The sequence below is a fragment of the Protopterus annectens genome, chromosome 3.part0 (genome assembly GCF_019279795.1).
Source record: "Protopterus annectens isolate FY-2018-M chromosome 3.part0, PAN1.0, whole genome shotgun sequence".
Classification (NCBI taxonomy): domain Eukaryota; kingdom Metazoa; phylum Chordata; order Ceratodontiformes; family Protopteridae; genus Protopterus; species Protopterus annectens.
The window spans coordinates 541,248,937-541,271,826 of NC_056731.1; the positions used below are offsets into that span (position 1 = coordinate 541,248,937).

The 22,890-nt window shown below is 41.6% G+C and overlaps 1 protein-coding gene across 20 annotated transcripts in view; it reads left to right on the forward strand.

The window, feature by feature from the left end:
* The window catches only part of CLASP2 (cytoplasmic linker associated protein 2), a 7,203,062-nt gene that overhangs the window by 5,706,448 nt on the left and 1,473,724 nt on the right, over positions 1-22,890 (forward strand). For all 20 annotated transcript variants that reach the window (XM_044064956.1, XM_044064947.1, XM_044064955.1 and 17 more), the window contains one exon: positions 6,360-6,503. In XM_044064956.1, coding sequence (XP_043920891.1) covers positions 6,360-6,503 — 144 coding nt within the window. The remainder of the gene's footprint in view (positions 1-6,359; positions 6,504-22,890) is intronic.

The following is a 22,890-nucleotide window of genomic DNA, read 5'->3' on the forward strand; positions in this document are numbered from 1 at the left end:
AAACATCTAAACAGTATGTCTGCGAAGTTGCTAGCTGTTTTTTTCTCTCTCTCATTGCCGAGTGCTTTTAGTTGGAGGTGAGCTGTCTGCAGGTGCAAGCCATTTTTCTTCACAATTCTGAGCAGTCTTTGCCGAGTTGCATGTGATATACAAAGGCACTGTGGCAAGTAGTTATAAGAAAAATAAGACCAGTTTGAAATTGTGGGAAGTGAATAAGTAGTAGCCTCCCAAGTAGCCTTAATAATTAAATGCATTTAATAGAACAATTCAGTTTATGTAAAGATAGTCAGTTTACTTTTTATTAGAGCTAAAAGTTAATATTTGCTGAAAGAATGCAAGCTGCTCTTCAGATATGGGAGGAAAATGGTGAAAAGAAAAAACACACAGCAATCAGTGCACGTAGGAGCACAGGGTCTTGCATGCACTTTAGCTTTAGTAATGTTATTTTAAATTAGGTAATGCCTCTAGCTGCAGGTGTTTATTTGGGGCAACTGCTCCTATTTGGAGGAGTAAACATCATTTGTTAAAATATTCATAGTTTTGTGTGTGTGTGTATGTTCTTAGTTAAAAGGTGATGGTGGCTCTCAACCTTTTGGGGTTATTTTTCATTGAAACAAAACGTCTTGACACAGGTTCAAATGAAGATGTGAAGAAGCAACTGCATAAGAAATCAGCCTGCCAAATATTAGTGTGTATGTAAGCCATAAGTTGAAAATGCACATTCAAAAGACTTTATCATGTAATGTAAATGACCTGATAGGGATGGACAAAAAGCTGAGTGTATTGAATTATGTTATGAAATGTAGGGTGCGGGAGTACCATGGATTTTGGGAGAAATGGGAGACCATGAAAAAAGATAGGCTAGGGATGCAAGAACAACCTGAAAGCTTAACAGAAATACATAAGTAGAAGATAGGATGGGAGGAAATTGACAGGCATACTATCAGTAAGCAATGAAGTTCTTAGGAAATTTCTAGGAAGAGTAGTTAAACAGAGAGAGAGAAAACTGGGAAGAACTCAAGGATCAAATAACTAAAGGGGGCAGATAACACAGTTACCAAGATATGCAGTAGAGGTCAGACTGTTTAGAATTTTTGCCTGGCTATGCTTGTATAGATAATGTTATGCACCATTCAGACTAGCAAGAATGTTTCCAGGAGCCACAGAAAGGTGTTGGAGGTATGATGCCAATGCCTTTTTGTTTGCACCTGTAAGGCCATTTACATTTCCTGTTAATATTGACAAAGCAGCCATTCTGATAAAAAGCTGTTCCTCCCAACACATGGTCTCCCATTTCTCCCAAAATTCGTGGTACCCCCCACAGTACAAGGACAAAATGATTGACTTCAACAATTGGCTAAGCTTCTGGTGTCATTCTAAGGGGATCCAGTCTGCCTGGGATGACATGATTGACAGACCACAATGCTTTGCCAGAGATGGCGTGCACATGTCGCCCTTGGGATTCCGGATACTGGCTAAGACTCTTGCCACCCCTATAGTGCCTTTTTAAGGCAAGGTTCATATGACAAATTCACCACCGTAACAGGTACAAGCAAGCAAAATCTGAGGGTAATGCTACTCAATGCTAGAAGTCTAAACCTGGAAATGCATTCACTCGAGGCACTCCTTAAAATGGAGAACATAGACATCTGTGCAGTGATGGAGACCTGGTTCAAGGCTCCAGAGAGCACCCCTGCATTACCAAGCAATAATTCATACCACACCTTTCGGCCACCTAGCCTGGACCGAAACACTAAAGGTGGAGGCTTGTCCATATTCATTAAGGATATCAACACCTCCAGGCTAGTTGCTCAGCATAATGCATCCGAGATTATCCAAGTTCAACTAACTCTGGGCAAGACTGCAATCCAAATTATAACTTGTTACAGATCCCCCACCATGCCCCAGGATTCTCACTCCTCATTTCTTGTTACACTGGAAAATATTAGGGTACAACCCAACACCCTAACAGTGGGCGATTTCAACTACCCCACCATTAACTACTCATGTACTAACTCTTTTGCTCAACGTTTTCTGGAATTCATAAATTACAGTGCCTTGGATCAACTTATCCACACCCCCACGAAGAGCAGCAATATCCTAGACCTGGTTATTACCAGCATGGGCAACCGGTGTTCCACACCAGAGGTCAATTCCTCATTGGTCAGATCCGACCACAAGCTAATCAGCCTGACATCCACATCCCGCCCTCACCCCCCCCCCATTAGAGAAACCACTGTAAAAAATTTCTCCAAAGCCAACTTCACGCTTCTTAAGACAGAAGTGGCAAACTTCACAACACCCATGCAGACAGACAATAGAGTTACGACTGCTGAATCCTACACAAATGCACTTTATAAGCACTTACACGAGTGCATGGATTGTGCTATCCCTAACAGAACCAAGATGCTATCCTCCAAAAAAAGAAAGCCAATCTGGTGGTCCCCTGACATAAACAAACTCTACAAAGAAAAAAGAAACGGTTGCAAAAAAAAAGTAAAATCCCATGACTGGAAGAACTCCCTGGTCAGCCTCAGTAAAAAGCTGAGATCCCTGATGTAATCCTCCAAAGCTAGTTATGAAAATAAAATCGCCACTGATTCTAAAGACAACCACAAAGCATTCTATAGCTATGTCAAGAATCTCAATGGCAGCACTCAGATCTTCTCTGAGTTACAGCGCAATGGCACTAAATATACAGAACCAACTGATATTGCTGACATCCTGGCAGATAGGTTCAGTGCAAACCTTACCCCCCCACACCCCTTAAAGGGCCCATCTCTGTACCGGTAGAATGCAAAGTTCCTGTAATCACGGCTGCACAGGTAAAAACCACACTCTCCAAAGCCCAGAACACAGCATCCATGGGACCTGACAACATCCCAGGCTGCGTTCTACATGAACTACAGAATGATCTGGCACCCCACCTAAGCACCATGTTCAGTCAAAGCCTCACCTCAGGCTTTGTGCCCACTGAATGGTGCACAGCGTCGGTTATCCCACTCCACAAAGGGGGAGCCACCACGGACCCCAGGAACTACCGCCCCATTAGCCTAACGAGCCTGGTCTGCAAGGCCATGGAACGTATCGTCATGGAACTTATAAACAAAGACATTGGTAATCTCCAAACTCTAGACCTTACCCAGTTTGGGTTTGTAATAGGCATATCATGACTCCTAAACCTAATTGATTTCTTTGAAGTAGCCACCAAAGTCGTAGATGAGGGTAAGGTGGTTCACACAGCCTATCTAGATCTCACCAAGGCTTTTGACACCATCCCCCCACTCTGGAATTATAGATAAACTCACTAAACTATGTATAACTCCCTGTGTCACAAGATGGGTTGCCAACTGGCTCACTGACAGAACCCACACTGTGAAAGTAGCAGACTCCAAATCCGACTTCAGACCAGTGACAAGTAGAGTACCACAGGGTTCAGTCCTGGGTCCTCTCCTGTTTGGTGTCTACTTTTCTGAAATACAGGCTAACACAGAAGGTCTTTGGCTAGTGAAGTTCGCAGATGACTGCAAACTAAGAGCCATAATGGAAACTCCTAACGATGTGGACATCCTACAAAAGGGCCTCACTGAGACAGATGCCTGGTGTCAAAGCCATGGCCTCAAGCTCAGTGCCAAAAAGTGCATTGTCATCCCCTCTGGTAAAAACTCTACACCCATGAGCTACCACATAGGTGGTAGTCTACTTAACACCGAAAGTGTGATAAGAGACCTTGGGATACAGGTAGACAGTAGTCTCTCCTTTGATAATCACATCTCCACAGTAGTTAGGAAATCCTACTTCGTGGCACACCTCATCACAAAAGGTTTCTTATCCAGGAAAAAAGAGGTCATTGTTACTCGTCACTCATTAGACTCATTATAGAGTACAGTGCCTCTTTTGGTATGTACCTCACAAGAAATCTACAACAAATGGAAAGGCCGCAGAAATGCCTCACAAAGAGGATTACTGGCCTCAAACAGATGCCCTACGCAGACCGTCTCAAAAAACTCCAGCTTTACTCCATCACATATCGCCTACTCAAAGGCGATCTCTGCCTAACATACAAAGCTATGTCAAACCCAGAGCTGTTGGACATGCTCCACTTAAAGAAATCCCAGTCCCTCCGAGCTACAACGCTCTCGGAACCTAAACCTTGTCACCACAATCAAAAGAACATGCTGGAGGGATAGATTCCTGTCCCAGAAACTTCCCATACTCTGGAGCAAACTACCTATCTATATCATACAAAGCTCCTCATTAGCACTCTTCAGGAAAGCTCTTGATGATTGGATGGGAAATAGGAAATTCACTTCCGGGATCACCTTTGTGGCTCTGTTCGATAGAGGCACAGGAAAATCATTTTCTTGGGTGGCAAAAGCCAGGGTACCTTTTGGGCTAGGCTTGTATAGGCCCTAGGGCCGATAGCCTAGTACCTACCTATGAACCTATAAATGTCATACATGACAATTTTTTTAAATATATGTTTTAAGGTTACAGCTTACATGCACACAGTGGCAGACTGATCTAAATTAACTGCTTTTTTTAACTCTGTTTGAATTCATATCACGTTTTCCCAGAGTTTTATATATAGTCAGTTGTCATATATTTTGCTTGTGCTTTATCCCAGAATTTAAATCCTTCCATGCACAATTTGGAGATTCTGTCATTTGAGACCATGCCTTTGTTCAATTTATCTTTCTGGAGTGGGCAGATTGAATGCTTCTCTGATCTTTCCAGCACTTCACCCAGCCCTCTTTTTGTTTTGTTTTTTTTTTTGTTTCCTCACTATTTGGTGAGGGTTCTCCCTTTGCTGTCATTCTCATTAAGTTGTTGGGAGGAAAAACAGTCAAATCTCCCTATTTTTGGCTCTGAGGGAGTTTGTTGTCATTCTAGATCTACAGACTGCCTGAACAAGAGCCTGATTCTGTTTTCTTGATTACCTTGAGGTGGATTTTCCCTTACTCTTCTTATGGCTTTACTCCCACCTTTGTTTGTCGCTGGGAATTCCATTGGGTATTTAGCTTGGTGGTACTTTCAAAATCGTTTTCTTCTATGTTGACCCGTAGTGATTTCTTTGGCAAAAGCTGGGAAAGTGGGAGAAGTTTCCACACATATTCCTGGTGGGATGGATTTGTGAAGCTTGATTGGTTTACTCTTTTTTTGCTTTAGGATACCTACGGGGTCAATGTATGGGATGAACTGGTGTTTGTTTGGGCTCCTGTGTCTTGTCCTTTACCTTTAGATATAGATGGATTTGCCAGTCTGAACACTTGCCTTTGGCCATCATCTCAAAGGTCTGTTTGCCATCTTGTTGATCACTGATCTGTGAGCTTGTGTGGCCAATTGCATCTGTTTCATAGATGACCATTTCACTTTCTGATCTTTGAATCTCTCTCTTGGCTTACTGAAGGTGAGACAGGAAGATGGAATCACCTGCTTGGTCATTCACCCAGGTATGACCTGAATTATCTTTTCCATTGGACCCTTTCAATTTGTTTCACACAACAGTGGGTTGGGTTTTGTGTCCTGGAGTTTGTTGAGGAGTTCCTCCTTCTGCAGCAGCTTGGTAGCCCCTGGGTTCCCACCACTCCCACTTGTAAAGTGTAGGGGGAGACTGGGGATGAGTAGCTGTCTGCCACCCAGAAAGAGTGTAGATATCAGTTGGTTGTCTTCTTCCTGCCTTTTTTTCTTGACTTGTAGGCATTTCCCTTCTGTTGTTGCTGTGACACCTTGTGTTTGATACTTATGTAATTAGCAGCTAGGGCACATTTCATTAGGAGGAGACAAGTAGAGGACACTGATGTTTACTAAGTTAGTGGAAATTAGCTATTGTCTCTTCTTAAGTGGTCCAGTAGGCTTTTCACTGTTGATACGCTCCAGCATAAGTTTAGATCCTTGAAATATCCTGTTTAAGAGAAAACGTCTTACTGACCAGCCAGAAAAGTACTTGACTGAAGTCCTAAAAATGGTCCACTGATTCAAAATGCATTTGCTTCAGTTTGATTATAATGTACTAGCCTTTATATTTTTTGCATCCTACAAGTTCTGGTTTGTTGAAGAGCTGATGATTTGATGCATGCACTCCTGCTGCTGCCACATTCAAGATATAGAGTGCACCTCAGCTTGCATGGTTGAAATAGGGTTATAACGCCATCCATTTCAATTGACCACTGTTTGATATTGTTCAGTAGAAAGATGAATGGTTTAGTACTGAAAGGTGATAAATATAAAGAAGGGAATTCAGCAGTCAGCAGTTGATTTCCACACTCAGCTGTACTTTTTCAGTTTTTACATATATTTATTATTAGCATTTGTGATTGTTTGTATCACACATTTACTTTTGTAATTTTTATTTTCAGGCTGCACAAGCTGTGCTGATTGCACTGTTTGAACTTAACACACCAGAGTTTACCAAGTTACTAGCGGCTTTACCAAAAACATTCCAAGACGGAGCTACCAAACTGCTTCATAGCCATTTACGGAACACAGGCAACAGCATTCAGGTACTTGCATTGCCAAAATCATGAACTTTGAAAATTGCAGTGTATGCAATACCTATCAGTTGCATGTTGATACAGACATACAAGTGTGTGTATGTGTGCGTGCGTGTGTTTGTGTGCTGCTGTAATACAAAAAAGCAGAGCCTTGACAGACTTGTTTAATATAATCTGCTGTTATGAGGTACAAGGTAACGTGGAGGAAGTCAAATGAGGTCGTAGGCAGGCTAATGGATTGCCTCTCCCCCTCCAGCATGATCATTGTCTTCTCAATCAAAACAAATCAAACTTGACAAATCTAATTACTGCAAATCCATACAAGTAAAATATGCTCATAACCCACATAAATTTTGGGCCACAATAAATAATTTACTGCACCTAGGAAGATCCACCTCTCCATCCCCTATACTACCAAACAACCATGAACCCCCCCCCCCAATTTAATAAATTTTTTGCAGAAACAGTCCAAACCCTAGCCAACACCCAAAATAGTACTGGTACCCCCAGTCCAATAGACATCCCAACCCATCCCAACACATAAAACTTCCCCTCCAGCTTTTCCCCGCACCCAGTCTCTATAAAAACAATTGCTAAACTCCTCAAAAAACTTAAACCAACCACACTGGCTGCTGATAATCTGCCAGCAGACTTCCTTCAGATGACTTCTGAACCAATAGCTTACCCAATGTCCATCCTAATAAATAGGTCAATATCAGAATGTAAAGTACTTCACTCATGGAAAATATCACATATTATGCCACTGCGCAAAGGAAGTAAATCCCTGGAGCTAACCAACTGTCATCCCATCATTATTCTATCTCCTCTTTCAGAAATATTGGAAAGAGTTGTTCATTCTCAACTCATGCAGTTCCTTTTACAAAATGACCAACTATCCGAATCTCAGCACAGCTTTAGACCTTTCCATAGCACCACCACAGCACTACTCTCTTTCACTAACACCCTAAATCGTCATAGAAACAAAGAACTGTTTGTGTCCTCCATATTCTTAGACTTATCCAAAGCCTTTGATATGTTTAACCATACTATACTCCTGGAGACACTTATCTACCCTTAACATAAGCTCCTCCACCATATCATGGTTCAGTAACTATTTATCAGACCATCAACAAGCTGTCCTATGGCAAGGGCAACTGTCCCTGCTACTACCAGCAGCCATAGGCGTCCTTCAAGGGTCTATCCTCGGTCCTTTGCTGTTCTCACTTTTTACTGATCGGACTGCCTCAGCCTCACCCTCAGCCTCAGTGGTGCAATATGCAGATGACACCACCATTATATGTGTGGCCTCCACCCTAAAGGAGCTTCAAACCTTAACTCTAAACAACTTTACCCTTGCAGAATCATGGTTCACTAACATCAAAGTTATTCTTAATCCAAAAAAGACAAAACTCATTCTCTTCAGTCCTGGAAAATCTTGCCCTCTAAACAACGACTTTACCATTACATCTAAAGACAACATAAAGATCAACCCAACCACACACACACAACTTTTAGGTGTTGAAATTGACAATAATCTGAAATTCGACATACACATAGCCCAAACTATAAAGAAAGTTAACAAAAAACTTGGTCTCCTTTATAGGAACAAACAGTTCATCACCACACATACCAAAGCCACTATTGCAAGGACTCACCTCCTATCTATTCTCCTTTATGCCTCCCCTATCTTTACTAACCTTGGCCACAGGTAACTAAACAAAGGGGAATCTTGTTACAACAAGATTGCCAAGTTCGCCACAGATGCCACCCATAGATCCCATCACTGCCTTGCCCTCAAGCAACTAAATTGACTTGAGCTACCTCAGCTACACCTACTCAACCAACTCTTAATAGCTCACAAGCTCTACTACTTTCCAGAAAAAAACAGCCCTTCAGCACTTAATTCATCACTATACCACCACTAGAGCCTTAAGATCCAATACTCAAAACCTAATCAGTGTCATCAAACCTAAAAATGAAGCTGGGAAATCTCTCCTTGCCTGCTCCATTGCCAACATATGGAACACACTCCCAATCCAGTTAACTTCTATCACCTCCCATCTCCAGTTTAAAAAACTTCTCATAACCCATTACTTGGCTTTGCTTATGCTATTCCCCAGGTTAATCCATACTCTGCACTATTGCTAGGAATCTGTCATGATCCAACTATTCCAATGATAAGTCCTTTACAGTGCCAGTAAGACCTGTGTCACTAATGTAAAGTTCTGAACAGAAAGAGCAACCTTCTAGTTAAAAAAAAAAAAAAAGGGTAACTCAAGCTTTTCTTCATGCATAATTCACTGTTGCAATATCCTTAACTGGCTTTCAATCAATCTCCCACAAGAACCCATAGTACTAGGAGATTTCAATGTAGACTGGATGACCTGTAGTAATATACACCCAACCACACATATTAACCTTTATGGCTTCTCACAAACAATGAACTCCCCTACCAGAACCAACAACAAAGAAAGTACCTTGGACTGGATTCTTACAAATAATCCTCAGCGAACATATAAAGCAGGTACCCTCCCAGATGACCTCAGTGACCATTCACTAATCTATATTATCAGACATAAGACCAACCTAACTTTCCCTCTCTCCTATAGAACAATACGCACAAAAAACACTTCAACTCAGATCTTTTCCAAACTGAACTCAAACAATGTAATTGGTCACCATTAAAATTTCTTCCACTTAATGAAGCCATAGAATACTTCAATACAATATTCCTAGCAATCCTGAATCATCATACCCCACCACGCTCAGTTATAGATATAAAACTAACCCAGCACCTTGGCTCACCAATAATACCATGCAAAAAATCCTTCTCAGAAATAAATCCTGGGCAAAATGGCGCAACTAAAACACCCTCAGATCACCAAACCTTTAAACAACACAGAAATAATACCAAAAAAGCCATCCTATTAGACAAAAAAAAACCTTTACCTTCAAACACAGCAAACCTACCACAATGCACCACAAAAATTATGGTCTAGCATTAACAAACTTTTTTACCCAGGTCAATCTATCACACCCAACCCACTAGGCTCCAACCCTGACAATCCCTCACATACTGCTAATGCCTTCAATTATTTTTTCGGTGATGCTATCCAAAATCTTGCTAGCCATCTTTCTCCTGACACCTCAAATCTGTCAACTTCTACCACTATCCTACCTCCACCTTTCCATTTACAACCAGTGTCTACTTCCTTCATCTGTTCCCTTCTCCTAAAATTAAAGCCTACCACACCATCAGCTGACCAACTCCCAGCAGAATTCCTGCAAAAAGGAGCTAAAGCCATAGCATACCCCATCTCTCTTCTGATCAACAGAACCATAAATGATGGAACTATCCCATCTATATGGAAAATTTCCCATATCATTCCACTACATAAAGGGGGACATTCCAACGAGTATTCTAACTTCCGTCCAATAGCTTTGCTATCTCCCCTTGCAAAAATAATGGAAAAATGCATCCATAAGCAATTACTTTCACACCTTCTCCATGACAACTTGCTTGCCGACTGTCAACATGGTTTCAGACCTTTCCACAGTACCACCACTGCCCTGCTATCCTTCACAGACACCATTAACAAAAACCGCAACAACAATAATATTTCCTCTGCAGTCTTCATTGATTTATCTAAAGCCTTTGACATGGTTAATCACCAACTCCTCCTACACACTGAAATCCCTCTCATTTGATCTTCAAGCCATGAATTGGTTTAAATCTTACCTTGAAAACCGTCAACAGGCTGTACTTTGGCAAAATAAACTATCTAATAACCTTCCTATCTCCCTCGGTGTTCCTCAGGGCTCAATTTTAGATCCACTCCTTTTGTCCATTTATATTAATGATCTTCAAACAGCTATACCGTACGCCACCTGCATTCCATATGCAGATGACTCTACTATTATTTGTACAGCTACCTCTGAAACTGAACTTAAATCTCTAAACCAAAAAGCTTTCAATACTGTAGAACAATGGTTTTCAAACCGCTGTCTCCTCCTTAACCCCAAGAAAACTAAATTGTTACTTTTCACTCCAACCCGAAAATCAACTCCCATCCACCTCACACTTTTATCAAATGATGGCACTATCATTTCTCCCAACCCAACCACTAAACTCTTAGGAATAACAATTGACAACCCCCTCAACTTTGATACCCACATTAACAATACAATAAAATTAGTGAACAAAAAACTGGGATCCCTTTACAGAATTAAGCCCTTTCTAACTCCAGTAGCTAGGGCTGTTATAGCCAGAACCCACTTAATCTCATCCCTATTCTATGCCTCCCCTATATATACTAATTTATCTAAAAACAACCTCAACAAACTGGCCACATCCTATAATAATATTGCTAGGTTTGCCACAGGTTCTCCATTCAGAACTCATCACTGTCTAAATCTAAAACAACTAGACTGGCTAGAATTTCACAAACAGCTTCAATTTCTGCAGCTTCCCATTGTCCACAAGGCCCTGTATAAGCCCACCAACACCCCTATACTCTCTACCATCATTACACCTTATAATAACAATAAGAACCTACGTTCCTTCAATAAACTGCTGATTAATACTTCAAGATCCAATCACTCACCAGGTGACTCCCTGTACTCTAACTCTGTAGGAAAACTATGGAATTTACTACCCACCGATCTCACTACACAAATGTCACTGCCACTCTTTAAAAATAATCTAAAGCTCTTTCTTAAGACACACTGGCTCTGCTCCTGTACTAACCCTGACTAACTTTTCTCCTTTCAAATTACAACTACTCTAATACCTAATAATTTCTGACTTAATAATCTAAATACCATGTTATTATAAATATAATCATGTATACATAGATATTGTATCTCAAATACAATACCCATTGATTATTACTGCTAGTTCTATTCCTTGCTTAGACTAATGTATCTTTAATATATTAAAAACAAAAAAAAAAAATGTTTTTGTAACAACTGCTTTTTTAGTTCTTGGTAAGTTTTAACTGCTATTAATTTTTTAAATGTATGTATGGATTTTCTATTCTTTTTGTTTTTTTTTTGGAGCTTTTCTCCCCGGGCCTCTACTAAAAATGGACATGCATCCAGCTAGACTAGCCCAGTCAACAAATGTAAAATAAAAAATAAATAAATAAATACATAGAAATTGTTAATGCTTGCTTATGTATGCCTATTTATATTCTTGGATGTATTCATTCTTAGTGTTATGTGGAGCAGCCACCTAGAAAATGTTAATGCTTACTTATGTATGCTGATATGTATTCTTGGTTGTATTCATCTTAGTGTTATATGAAGCTTTTCTTCTCAGGCCCCTGCTGAAAATGGACCTATGTCCAGTCGGATTTCCCCGGTTAACAAATGTAAAATAAAAAAAAATAAATAAAAAGCTCTATTTAAATTCCGCATGTGGAAAAGAAGACACAAGCAAAGCAGCAGGACTGTCTTATATATTTGAATTCCACATGTGGAAGAAAAGATGAAGCAAGCAGCATGACCATCTTCTTGTATTAAAATTCCGCACATGGAATGTGAAATCGAAGAACGCAACAGTGCATCAACACATGCAGGGATGCATAGATGCAGAGGTAAGTCCACACAGGGACACACAGATGCAGAGGGGGTTCTTAAAGAAGGAGGCCCTTAAAAGAACACGTGTCATTTTTTTTTTTTTTTTTTAATTAAAAAGGTAAATGTTGTGGCTGCGTCCACATTCAGACAGTGGGGAATCCTCAGCAACTGCCTAGGTTGCCTTGTGCTGGATCCAGGTCTGCATACAATGTGTTTTCCATTGTGCTCTTTCATTCTGCTATTTTTCAGCAGTGAATATTCCAGAAATATCTGATGTGACAGTCTCCTTGTGGCTACCCAGTCCTTATTAGCTCTGAGGCTTGATTTTAGCGCTCCTGTGATTTTGTAGGATTTAAGTGTGTACTTTAATGTTTTTTTCTGTTATAAACTAAAACCACAATCGAATGGCATCTCACCAAGAATTTATTTAAAATAATTGTGCACTGCCGTCTACTGAACTTATTCAAAAGTCTGTTTAATGAGTGGACAGAAGCCCTCAATTGACCTCAGTTGTTTAAATTAAATTCTTGCTGAGATGCCATTTGGTAGCAGTTTTTAGTTTTTTAGTTTCAGTTTGGTTTTAACCGACACAACTGACCTCATTTGCTATTAGTTTGATCTGATGTCTTTTTCATCTGCCTCAACCTGTGGGCCATTGGATCCAAAGTTGGCAGGTCAGAATCTCTATCTCTGAAGCTCCACCTCCTCTCCCACAGTACAATACAGGCCTAAGTCTCCTCAGAGCTAATTTGCTGCATCAAAGGGTCAGACATGCTCCAACCAAGTTCCATGCAGCTAAGTGCTTTCTTCCTTTTGACTTAGCCATTTTTCTAATTTCCATCATCTCCTTTAGTAATAGCTGTAATTTTTAGTGTGCTTTTTTTTTTTCATTTTCCTACTAAGTGAGTTTAGATAGGTTGTTCCCTAGCTTGTTGATGCCATTTTGGTGGGCAGATTTTCTACACTACATTTGTAGTATAATGTAGTTTGAAAATGAGCCTAATCGCTGCACTCTGGAGACAGTTAGGAGTGCTTGTCTCTCCACCCCAAAACTTGAGAGACCATCATATCATGTTCATGGTTGCTGAGAGTTATTTCTGGAGGTTACACAATCCCTTTTCAGGCTACTCCAGATTTGAGACAAAATTATCTTCCAGACGTGCCACCCCATCATAGAAGGGAGGCAGCCAAAGATTTTTAAGAGTTGCTCATGAAACGAGTCATCCAAGAGTTCCCACTAAACTAGACAGGATCAAGGGTCTATTCAAGATGCATTTTGATGTCAAAGAAAAATAAGGACTTCATGCCCATGTTTGACCTAAGCTACATAAAACTTTTTGTCAGATAGAACTAGTTCTGGATGGTGATGGTGCAGTCCATTCTACATTTACTTAGGAAGGATTATTGAATGTGCCTGGTGGATCTCAAAGATTCCTACTTTCACATCAAGATCGAGAGACATTCCAAGATGGTCCTGCTTTTCTTCCTGGGAGCTAGTCACATACAGTTTTGAGTACTGCCATTTGGTCTCTCCATTACCCCCTCCCCCTGAGTGCTCACCAAATGCATGGCAGTGGTCGGAGCCTGGCTCAGGCTACCGGGATTCCAGGCTATCCAGTACCTGGTTGACTGGCTTCTTACAGCAACCTCAAGGGCGTCCTTGATGCAGGCGAGAGACTTTTTGCTCCAGCCATGCTTGCCTTGGGCATAACAGTCAGTTTTGAAAAATCTAACATGTAACCTGTGTTGGCTCTGGAATTTATAGAATGTTAATTAGATTTCTAGGTTACCACCTTCAAGGGTTTCTTCCCCTTCAAGTATGTGAAGTGTTACTACATCAGAAGTAGCCAGGTTATTTAGTATTGCATTTTCTTTGCCTAATGACCACTGCGATCTGTCTTTTCTCTCTGGCCAGGTTTTTCATGAAAGTTCTACAGTGGACTGCTTACCCACTCATTGTTCTTTCCAGTATGTCAAACCAGCATCATTAACATCACATCTCTTGGTGGCTGATGCTGGATCACATTTTGGCTGGGAGCTCATTTGTTCTTCCCCAACTAGAGGTCACAATGCCCACAGATTCTTCTATCCTGGAAGTGGAGGGAGGGCCATTTCAATGGGAAGACAACTCAAGGAACCTGGTCCCATCAGAGGCCCATGTTCACATCAGTGTTTTGGAGATGAGAATAGTCATGGCATTGCAGGCCTTTCAGTACTGTCCCCCTAATGGTGTGATAGCTATTCAAACAAAAAACACTGTTTTGATTTGGAATATAATGGAGAACCCCAATCTTGCCCCCTATGTCTAAAGCCATGAAGGTACAGCAGTGGGTGGTGTCCTGTCAGCTCTTTTGATAGCAGTCCACATCCCAGGGACATCAGCATTGTAGTGATCTGTCTGATCAGGAGTATTTTGATGCTGGAATAATTTTCCCTCGATCCATTAGTGACAACGCAGATTTTCAGCTACTGGGGGATAGCCATGCAGTAATCTATTTGCCACCCTTGTCAACACCAAATGCAGCAGATTCTTTGCCCTGACCTCTCTCAAGCGACAGTAGCCAATGGACTGTCTTCAACCTGCTACAGCTACCCACCAATGCCTTTGATCAGGTATCTACAGAAAGCAGACTCTTGCAGAGTGATCATGATACTCATTGCTCCCGTCTGGCCCAGACTAGTCTGGTTCCCCTTTCTGCGGCCTCACCTACTGCACCCTCCTTGGGATCTGGATCCCATTCCCGATTTGATTTTCAGTGTGTTGAGCCAGCCTCACCTGAATATAAAATCCATCGGGTTAACTATGTGGGTCCTGCAATCCCAGTGATAGCCAGGGATCCCAAGTTTTCTCAAAGGGTTATGCATATTCTCTTTTCATCTTAGAAACTCTCTACCAGAAAAATCTGTTAGTAAATGGAAAAGATTTTTCATTTGAGCCTCCTCAAAGGGCTCCATTCCATGCTGGGCACCTTAAGATGCTATTCTAGATTTTCTTGCTGGGCTTTTTCAGTCTGAGCTCAGCTATTTTTTAAGGTTCAAATGGTGGTCATTGCCAGTTTTCACATAGGTCTAAGGCACATGCCCGTGGTATCTCTTAGACTAAGACCTTTTTGAAGGGGACCTTCCTACTCAGGTCACCTGTAAGCGATCATATTCCTGTTTGGGATTTCCCTTTTATTCTTCAAGCTTTGACAAAGGCTCCTTTGCAGCCTGTGTCTATGAGAGATTTGAAAATCTACTCTTAGAAACTTTCTTTGTGATCACCGTTAATTTTGCTAGAAGAGTTTCAGATCTTCCATAATTATCACGCAACCCTCCTTACTTTATTTTTCACAAAGACATTTTTTTTTTGCAAACAAATCCATTCTTCTTGCCTAAGGTGGTCTGCGATTCTAAACTGAAACAAACAAATATGCTACCAGTTTTCTTCCCAAATTTCAGTAACAAAGGAGGGTATATATTTCATAGTTTGGATGTTCACAACCAATTGCAATTTTATTTGGATAGAACCAAATAATTTAGGAAGTGAAATCCACTTTCATCTCCCATTCTAAGGCCAATTTTGTAAACCTGTTTCTAAAGTCACTTTGTTGAGATGGCTTTCTGGTTATATATCTTCTTATTTAAAAGGCTGCTATTGTCCACTTAGTCAAACACCCGTTCCACTGGGGCAGTTGCCTCCTCTAGTGCCTTTTTGGTCTCACTACCCTGGATGATATATGAGCTGTGGCCACTTGGTCTTCTACTCTTACATTTATAGCCCATTATAAATTGGATATTCAGTCAGGATCCAGAACATCATTTGGCTCCACTATTTTGCAGAACATTCTCTCAGAGTACCACCCAGTTGTCTGTGTGGGGACTCTGTCCAACAAGTTGAGAGAGACAGGAAAGACAACCTCAGATATGAAAGTTGTGTACTTACCATAATGCTACATCCAGTTTGTCATCTTCTGTCTGTCTCAACCACCCTCCCTGTGTTCCCCTTTCAAATTGTCACTGGTAGAATTTGTGAATCTTGGAGAATCTTACAAACTGGCCTGAGGTCTAACTTCAGGACCCAATGGTTTAACTTTCATTTAGTGTGGGGGAACTTCCTAGATGTAGGTCAGGTAGAATAGGACAGACTTGATCTGAGGATACTTAGGCTTGCTGTATATTGTGGGAGAGGAGGTGGAATTTCAGAAATGAAGATTCTGATCTGTTGGTCTTGGAGCCAATAATGCACAGGTGGAGACCAACAGCAAAAGATAAAATGGATATAGCATTATAGTAAGTGCATAACTTTTGTTAAAAAACTGTTCTGCCCATAGCCCCCCCATGATTAATTTTGGAAACATTGACCTTGTTTACTTTAATGTTTATAGTGGCTCTGGTAAAGGTGCATCATATTTGTAATAATACTTCAGTTAAATCATGAGAAGTACCTTTTTCTGCTTTTGCTAAGCAGTACTTTTTGACTCATAGCAGCAGTAATTGTTTTATTAACTTGCTAATAGTGTCTCTTTCCTTGGTCTTAAAATGAGTGCTCTGCATTTCCCTCACATAGCCTTAAACAAGAATTTGTCTACTAGGATCAGGGCTATACCTCTTTAACAAAATGAAATAAATTCATTGTATTTTGTGTCATTTCTTCTCTTGAATGTTAAAATTCAGCCAAAGAACAGTTCCACTGTCATTGGACTTCTTAAAACTTTTTATTAAATGTATTTCCCAGGATTCATGGACACCCACAGAATTTCTGGAGTGAATGGTCGTGAAAACTAAAAGTAGAAAAATCAGATTATAAGCCACTGCAGTGGCAAAGCTATAAGGATATGTTTTGCTAGATGAGAGATATATCCTGATTATTTGGTTATTTTCATAATCTGCAGTGATGTTGTCACAGTTATGCCTTCTTAGTACTCCGTGTAATTTAGAATTATTTTTGTATTATGTAATACTGTTATTATAACTAGTTGTATCTTTGGAGCTTTTCTCCCCAGGGCTACATTGAAAATGGGCTCCTCAAGGCCCAATGGACCACCCTGGTAGACAAATTGCAAATAAATAAATAAATAAAATAAATGTTTTGTTTTTTTTTTTGACGGAAAACACACTGGACTGCATCTTACTGTGGTGTGCTGCTACTTTTTCCATCCTGCTTCCACTTCCTTAGTGATTTAATTTCTAGAATTGTAAAATCCAAAACAAGGATGTCAGTTTGTGAGAACAAATATTTCTAATGCTGTTTCTATAACTGAAATTGCATTTGTGACAGAAAAACTGCACAACATGGAAGCAAGAAATAAATCATCAGTGGCTTCCCTGAAAACATGTGTCTGTTCAACCTTCTAGATGTCATTTGGGACATTTTCTTCCAACTTACTGAGGAACTAATGGCAAAAGAATCCTTCAGAAAACTGAAGGGGCACACCCAACACTTCACACATTCTAGGCTCTTCATAAACAGTTTGTTCATAGTGTTTCATAAAGTGGAGGGTCACATGGAGGGTCTGAGTCAAAAAGAGAAACAATGTGACTGTTACCATGGAAATCAATACAGTATACGCTGCCTACAAATGACTTTATAATGACATACCATGGAAAACAGTACAGTATATGCTGCCTACAGATGACTGTATAACTACATAGACTTGAGCAGCATAATGAGAGCTAGTACATATGCAGATAACAACAAACATGGCAACACAATTGAATATCATATAAAAATAGAATGATGACCTGCAACGATTAGCTTTTGTGTACACTGGAATTTCGTGGGTAACAGAATTATCACTTGTACAGTAATGCTAGTAGTAGCATCTACTTTAGCCACACAGTGTGTTTGTAGCCATTCTGCTTTCAGGTACTTTCAGTAAGGTCTCATACGATCATCTTCCCAACCAGAACATTGTTAACCACTCACATGCTTACACGTGTGTTGCAGCTGGTCGACAAGTTCTGTCCTCAAATGAAAACAAGAGGGCTGTGTAGAATGCTTGCCCCAATGGGCATGAAGATTTGTGTAACATAACTATTTTTGCTATGGAGACCTCCCAGTGTCTGACTTAGGGCAAACTAGGAGTCATCAACTTTGCAAATCCTGTACCAGTTCCTAGATGTGATGCTGATGCACATAGAGTAGCAGATGTGCTTTCCGTGGGCAGCAGAGGAGAGGATCACCATCATGCAGGCATTCTTCATAGGTTCATAGGTGTTTACCAGGATAATGACCACAAGGGCCATTTTAAGCCTACCCATACATCCCAAATCTCTGACAAGTTCTGATACCCTTGATAAGTGTAAGCATGGGCCTGGGAGATGAACCATTTACAGGCTACCAGTGTCCATTAGAGACATAGGTGCCAAACCAGGGATGAATTTTGAATTTCCCATCCAGTTGTCCAAGTTGCACTTGAATTGGGTTAGGGAGGAACTCTGTTTCACATGGATGGGGACCCTGTTCCATAGACGGGGTAGTCTTTGGGATACATACCTATCTCTCCAGCAGGTCCTGTTTATATCACAGGCAAGGTTTAAGACTTTAGAACGGGTAATTCTGGTGCTGTTTGTTTTGTGGATATGCAGGAGGTCCATTAGAGTGGGGTCTGACAGTGCCTTGTATGCCAGGCATAGATCTTCCTTCAAAAGCATGTAGGAGACGGAATACAGGGATAGGGCCTTGAGGCGGTCTGCATAGGACATTTTACTTGCGCCCTGTATTGTTTTAGTGAGTCATGTCTGTTCCGATTGTTTGATATGCCTAGTTTACGTACATACCAAAGGGGGCATTGTACTCAATGATAGGGCTGATGAATGCCAAAAACATTGGAACAATAACTTCTTTGGACTTAGATGCCATACCTTTGTTTATAAGTTGAGCAACATAGAATGATTTCCTCACCACTGTAGACATATGATGGTCAAAGGCTAGATTACTATCTGTGTGTGTCCCTAAGTCCCTGACATAGACATTCTTTGATATAGTCTATTTCTCTGAGGTCATGGGGATCATTAACTGCACCCACATCACTGTCAAGACAACAAGTGATGGACATGGTTCTATCAACAGGAAGAGTTTTTTACTACATCATCTTCCAGGTGTTATGTAGTGCACAGGGTATATGTTTGTAGGTAAATACTAGGCAATCAGTCTTTAGATTATTATACACCTAGCCAATAACCAGTGACCAAGGATAGAAATCAAACAATGTTCTTTGTGTTTCACTATTGCAGTCATCATACTTGGGTTATCTGCCTACAGGTAGCCCTCAGTCGGCCCGAATACCAGAGTCTTGGGATTTCTGCGTCGGATGCTGTCGCCTCTTCCATGACATCAGGTCATCAGGGGTATAAATCATGCAGTCGATGCCATTACATCAGTCTTTCTTGCCGTGGAGGAGCCCAAAGCAGAAGCAGTTCGCAAGTGCCTGTCGGCCACTACCTGAAATTTTCGTTTTTTGAGTTTCAAACCTGAAGTCTTCTAAAGCTAAGTAACTTGTTGGGGATCCTTTTTTCTTGCTCTAACCGATGTCAGAAGAAGTTAACAATTGTCTTGCATGTGGAAAGCAAATACCTCATAGAGATTTTCATTTTTAATGCATCACCTGTTTAGGCCCAGACCACGACGTCCCTCGTTGTTGGTTTTGTGTCTTAATGCCAGAACCATTTGTCATCGGGCTGTCTTTGTCGCTAAATTCTTTCGCTCCCGATGTTCATCGTACATACAGCTGCAGTCATAACAGATGGGTTCTCCTGCCGTCAGGCGGGTCCACGGTCGGCCGAATTCCAAAGTCTAGGGCCAGCGTCGGTTGTCGTCGCTTCTTCCCTGACGTCAGTGCGACAGGGGTATAAAAGAACCAGCCGACGCCATTTTCTTCAGTCTTTCTTGCCGCACGGTGCCCGAAGCAGAAGCAGTTCGCAAGTGCCGGTCGGCCAGCTCCTGAAATTACGAAAATTGTGCAACCGAAGTCTTCTTGAAAGCTAAGTACCCCGTTGGGGAAACTTTTCTTGCCTCAGACCGATGTCAGACAAAGTTAATAATTGTATTTCATGTGGGAAGCAAATACCGCATAAGGATTTCCATTCCCTCTGTATTCCTTGTTTAGGCCCAGACCACGACGTCTCGGTCTGTCGCTTTTGTGCTACATTCAACAAACGCACCATTAAGCGTCGGGCGGAGTTCACCCAGCATTATTTTGGCAAAACATTTAACTATATTATGTCGTCGGATACTCCGACTCCAGTTTTGTCTAAAAAGCGCAAAGATAAGGACCGACACACGAGGTCCACGGCCTCTACCGACACCATGCCAAAGCCGACTACACGTGGTCCGGTTCTCAGCGAGGCTCCTACGCAGCCCCTGACTACCGACGACACTTCATTGGTGGTGTCTCCTATGCCCGAGGTTGCAGGCTCCTCGGCCCACACCCTGACTACAGATACCGAAGCCACTCTTGGCGGTGAATCTCAAAATGTGGACAGGTCTACCTCTTCTCAAGGTGTCTTCAGACCTTCCTCTTCTTTTTCCATCAAGGCTTTCACTAAGTCTAAAGCAGCCATGCATTCTAAGAGACAAGCTACACAGGGCTCATCTCCAGGCCCCATGCCTAAAAAACAGATGCTTAAAATGGCTGAGGATTTAATTACTCTTATCAGGGGTTCTCAACCCCCCCGGACAAAAGGCCCAGAGTGGAGGAAGAATCCCCCTCCTCTGATCAGGGCTCCATTATTTCAGAGTACTCTGATGAACAGGAACATTCTTACTCCCCTTTTGAAGACTCTGATGCAGAGGAGTCCATTCCCTCTGTATCCCCCCCAGAGGATTACTCATTTGGGGAAACTTTGCATACCTTAAGGGAACACTTCCACGGGGAAGGAAGGCTTAGGGAATTTCTCTTGCTACCTCAGCACAGGCCTCTGGCTATACCTCCTGTCTTGGACATACTAGATGATGTGTACTCGGAGGCCTGCCTTAACCCAGATTCTCTACCTCCAGCCCCAGTCAAGCCTGACAGGTACTACAGGGTTCCTGACTCGCACCAATTTTTATACAAAAGCCATGCTGCTGACCCAGAAACCATCTCACAGGGCCCCAAGGGAATTAAGGCCTCCACTGCTAAAAATCCATTACCTTCCGAGAGAGATTCCAGATCCTTAGAAAGGTGGGGAAAAAGGTATATACCTCGGCTACCTTAACCATGAGGGCATTAAACTGTCAGTTCCATATGCTAAAGTACCAACAGTTTTTGTTATCACAATTGAAAAGTAAAATGTCACAACCTGAACAACCAGACTTGAAGGAGTTGCAGGATTTGATGCATAGTGCAGAACAAGTGGGTAAACATACCTTACAATGTGGTTTTGATGCTCTAGAGGCCTCATGTAGAGCTGCTGTTACAGGATCAGTCATACGTAGACATGCCTGGCTCAAGGAACAAACCTTGCCAGATCATGTCAAAGCTAAATTACTAGATGCCCCTCTACAAAAGGATGTATTATTTGGTGCTAATGCTGAGGAGGTATTAAGGAAAATGGAGGAAAAGGCTAAATCAATGCAAACTGTGAAAGATTTTCTACAGGTACAACCCCCACGTTTCAGTAGAAATTGGCCTTCCAAAAATTGGTCCTTTCCAGCCACGGACAGACCCCAAAGAGGTAGATACAGGCACCCGAGGGGCAGAGGGCAATCCCAAGGATCGTTTAGAGGCAGACAATGGCAAGCTCCTACACAAAGAGGTGGTGAGGATAACTCGCAACCATTCAGAAAGCAAGCCCAATGACTTTCCCCTTTGCATGCCAAGCAAGACTCAAATGGCAGCACCCTTAGGCGGAAAACTGGCATTATTTTCAAAAAATTGGCATATTGTCACAAAAGACAAATGGATCCTGGACGTTATAAACAGAGGCTACAGATTCCATTTTCAAATCCTTCCAAAAATGAGAGACATGCCAAACCTGCCACACAATCAAAGGGCAGAGGCACAAAGACAAATTTCAGATCTCATAGACATGAAAGCTATTCAAGAGGTACCTACGCACGAACAAGGTCAAGGTTTTTATTCCAGACTATTCCTGGTGCCAAGGAAGGGAAAAGATTGGAGACCTATTTTGGACCTATCCATCCTAAACACATTTCTACTCATACCAAAATTCAAGATGCTCACTCTACAGCAGCTTCTTCCCATGCTGGGCAAGGAGTCTTGGCTGGTAACATTGGATTTCAAGGAGGCATACCTGCATGTCCCAATCAGACAAAATTGCAGAAGATACCTCTGATTTCTTGCAGGTTCAACCCATTATCAGTTCTCTGCATTGCCCTTTGGCTTATCTACTGCACCCAGAGTATTCACAAAATGCCTGGCATCAGTAATTGCCTACTGCAGACTTCAAGGGATACAAATATACCCCTATTTGGACGACTGCCTGATCCAAGCGGACAGCAAGCACATTCTTCTGAAACATCTGTCTTATGTAATAATGTTGTTGAATTCTCTGGGATACACAGTCAACAAAAAGAAATCAAGGCTAATACCCTCTCGGAAATAATTTTCCTGGGTGCCAACTTGGACACAAACACCCAGATGGCCTACCTCACGCCAGAGAAGCAGGGGCAACTAACTCAGGTACTTCAGAACACTAGCAAATTGCACCAGGCTGACTGCAAGGAAAATCCTGCAGGCTCTGGGATTCATGGCATCTTGCATCTTACTAATCCCATGTGCAAAGCTGCATATGAGGAAACTTCAATGGTACCTGAAAAACCTATGGTCTCAACACAGCCACAGTTTGGAAACAATAATACCACTAATTCCATGTCTTCAAAAGGAATTTC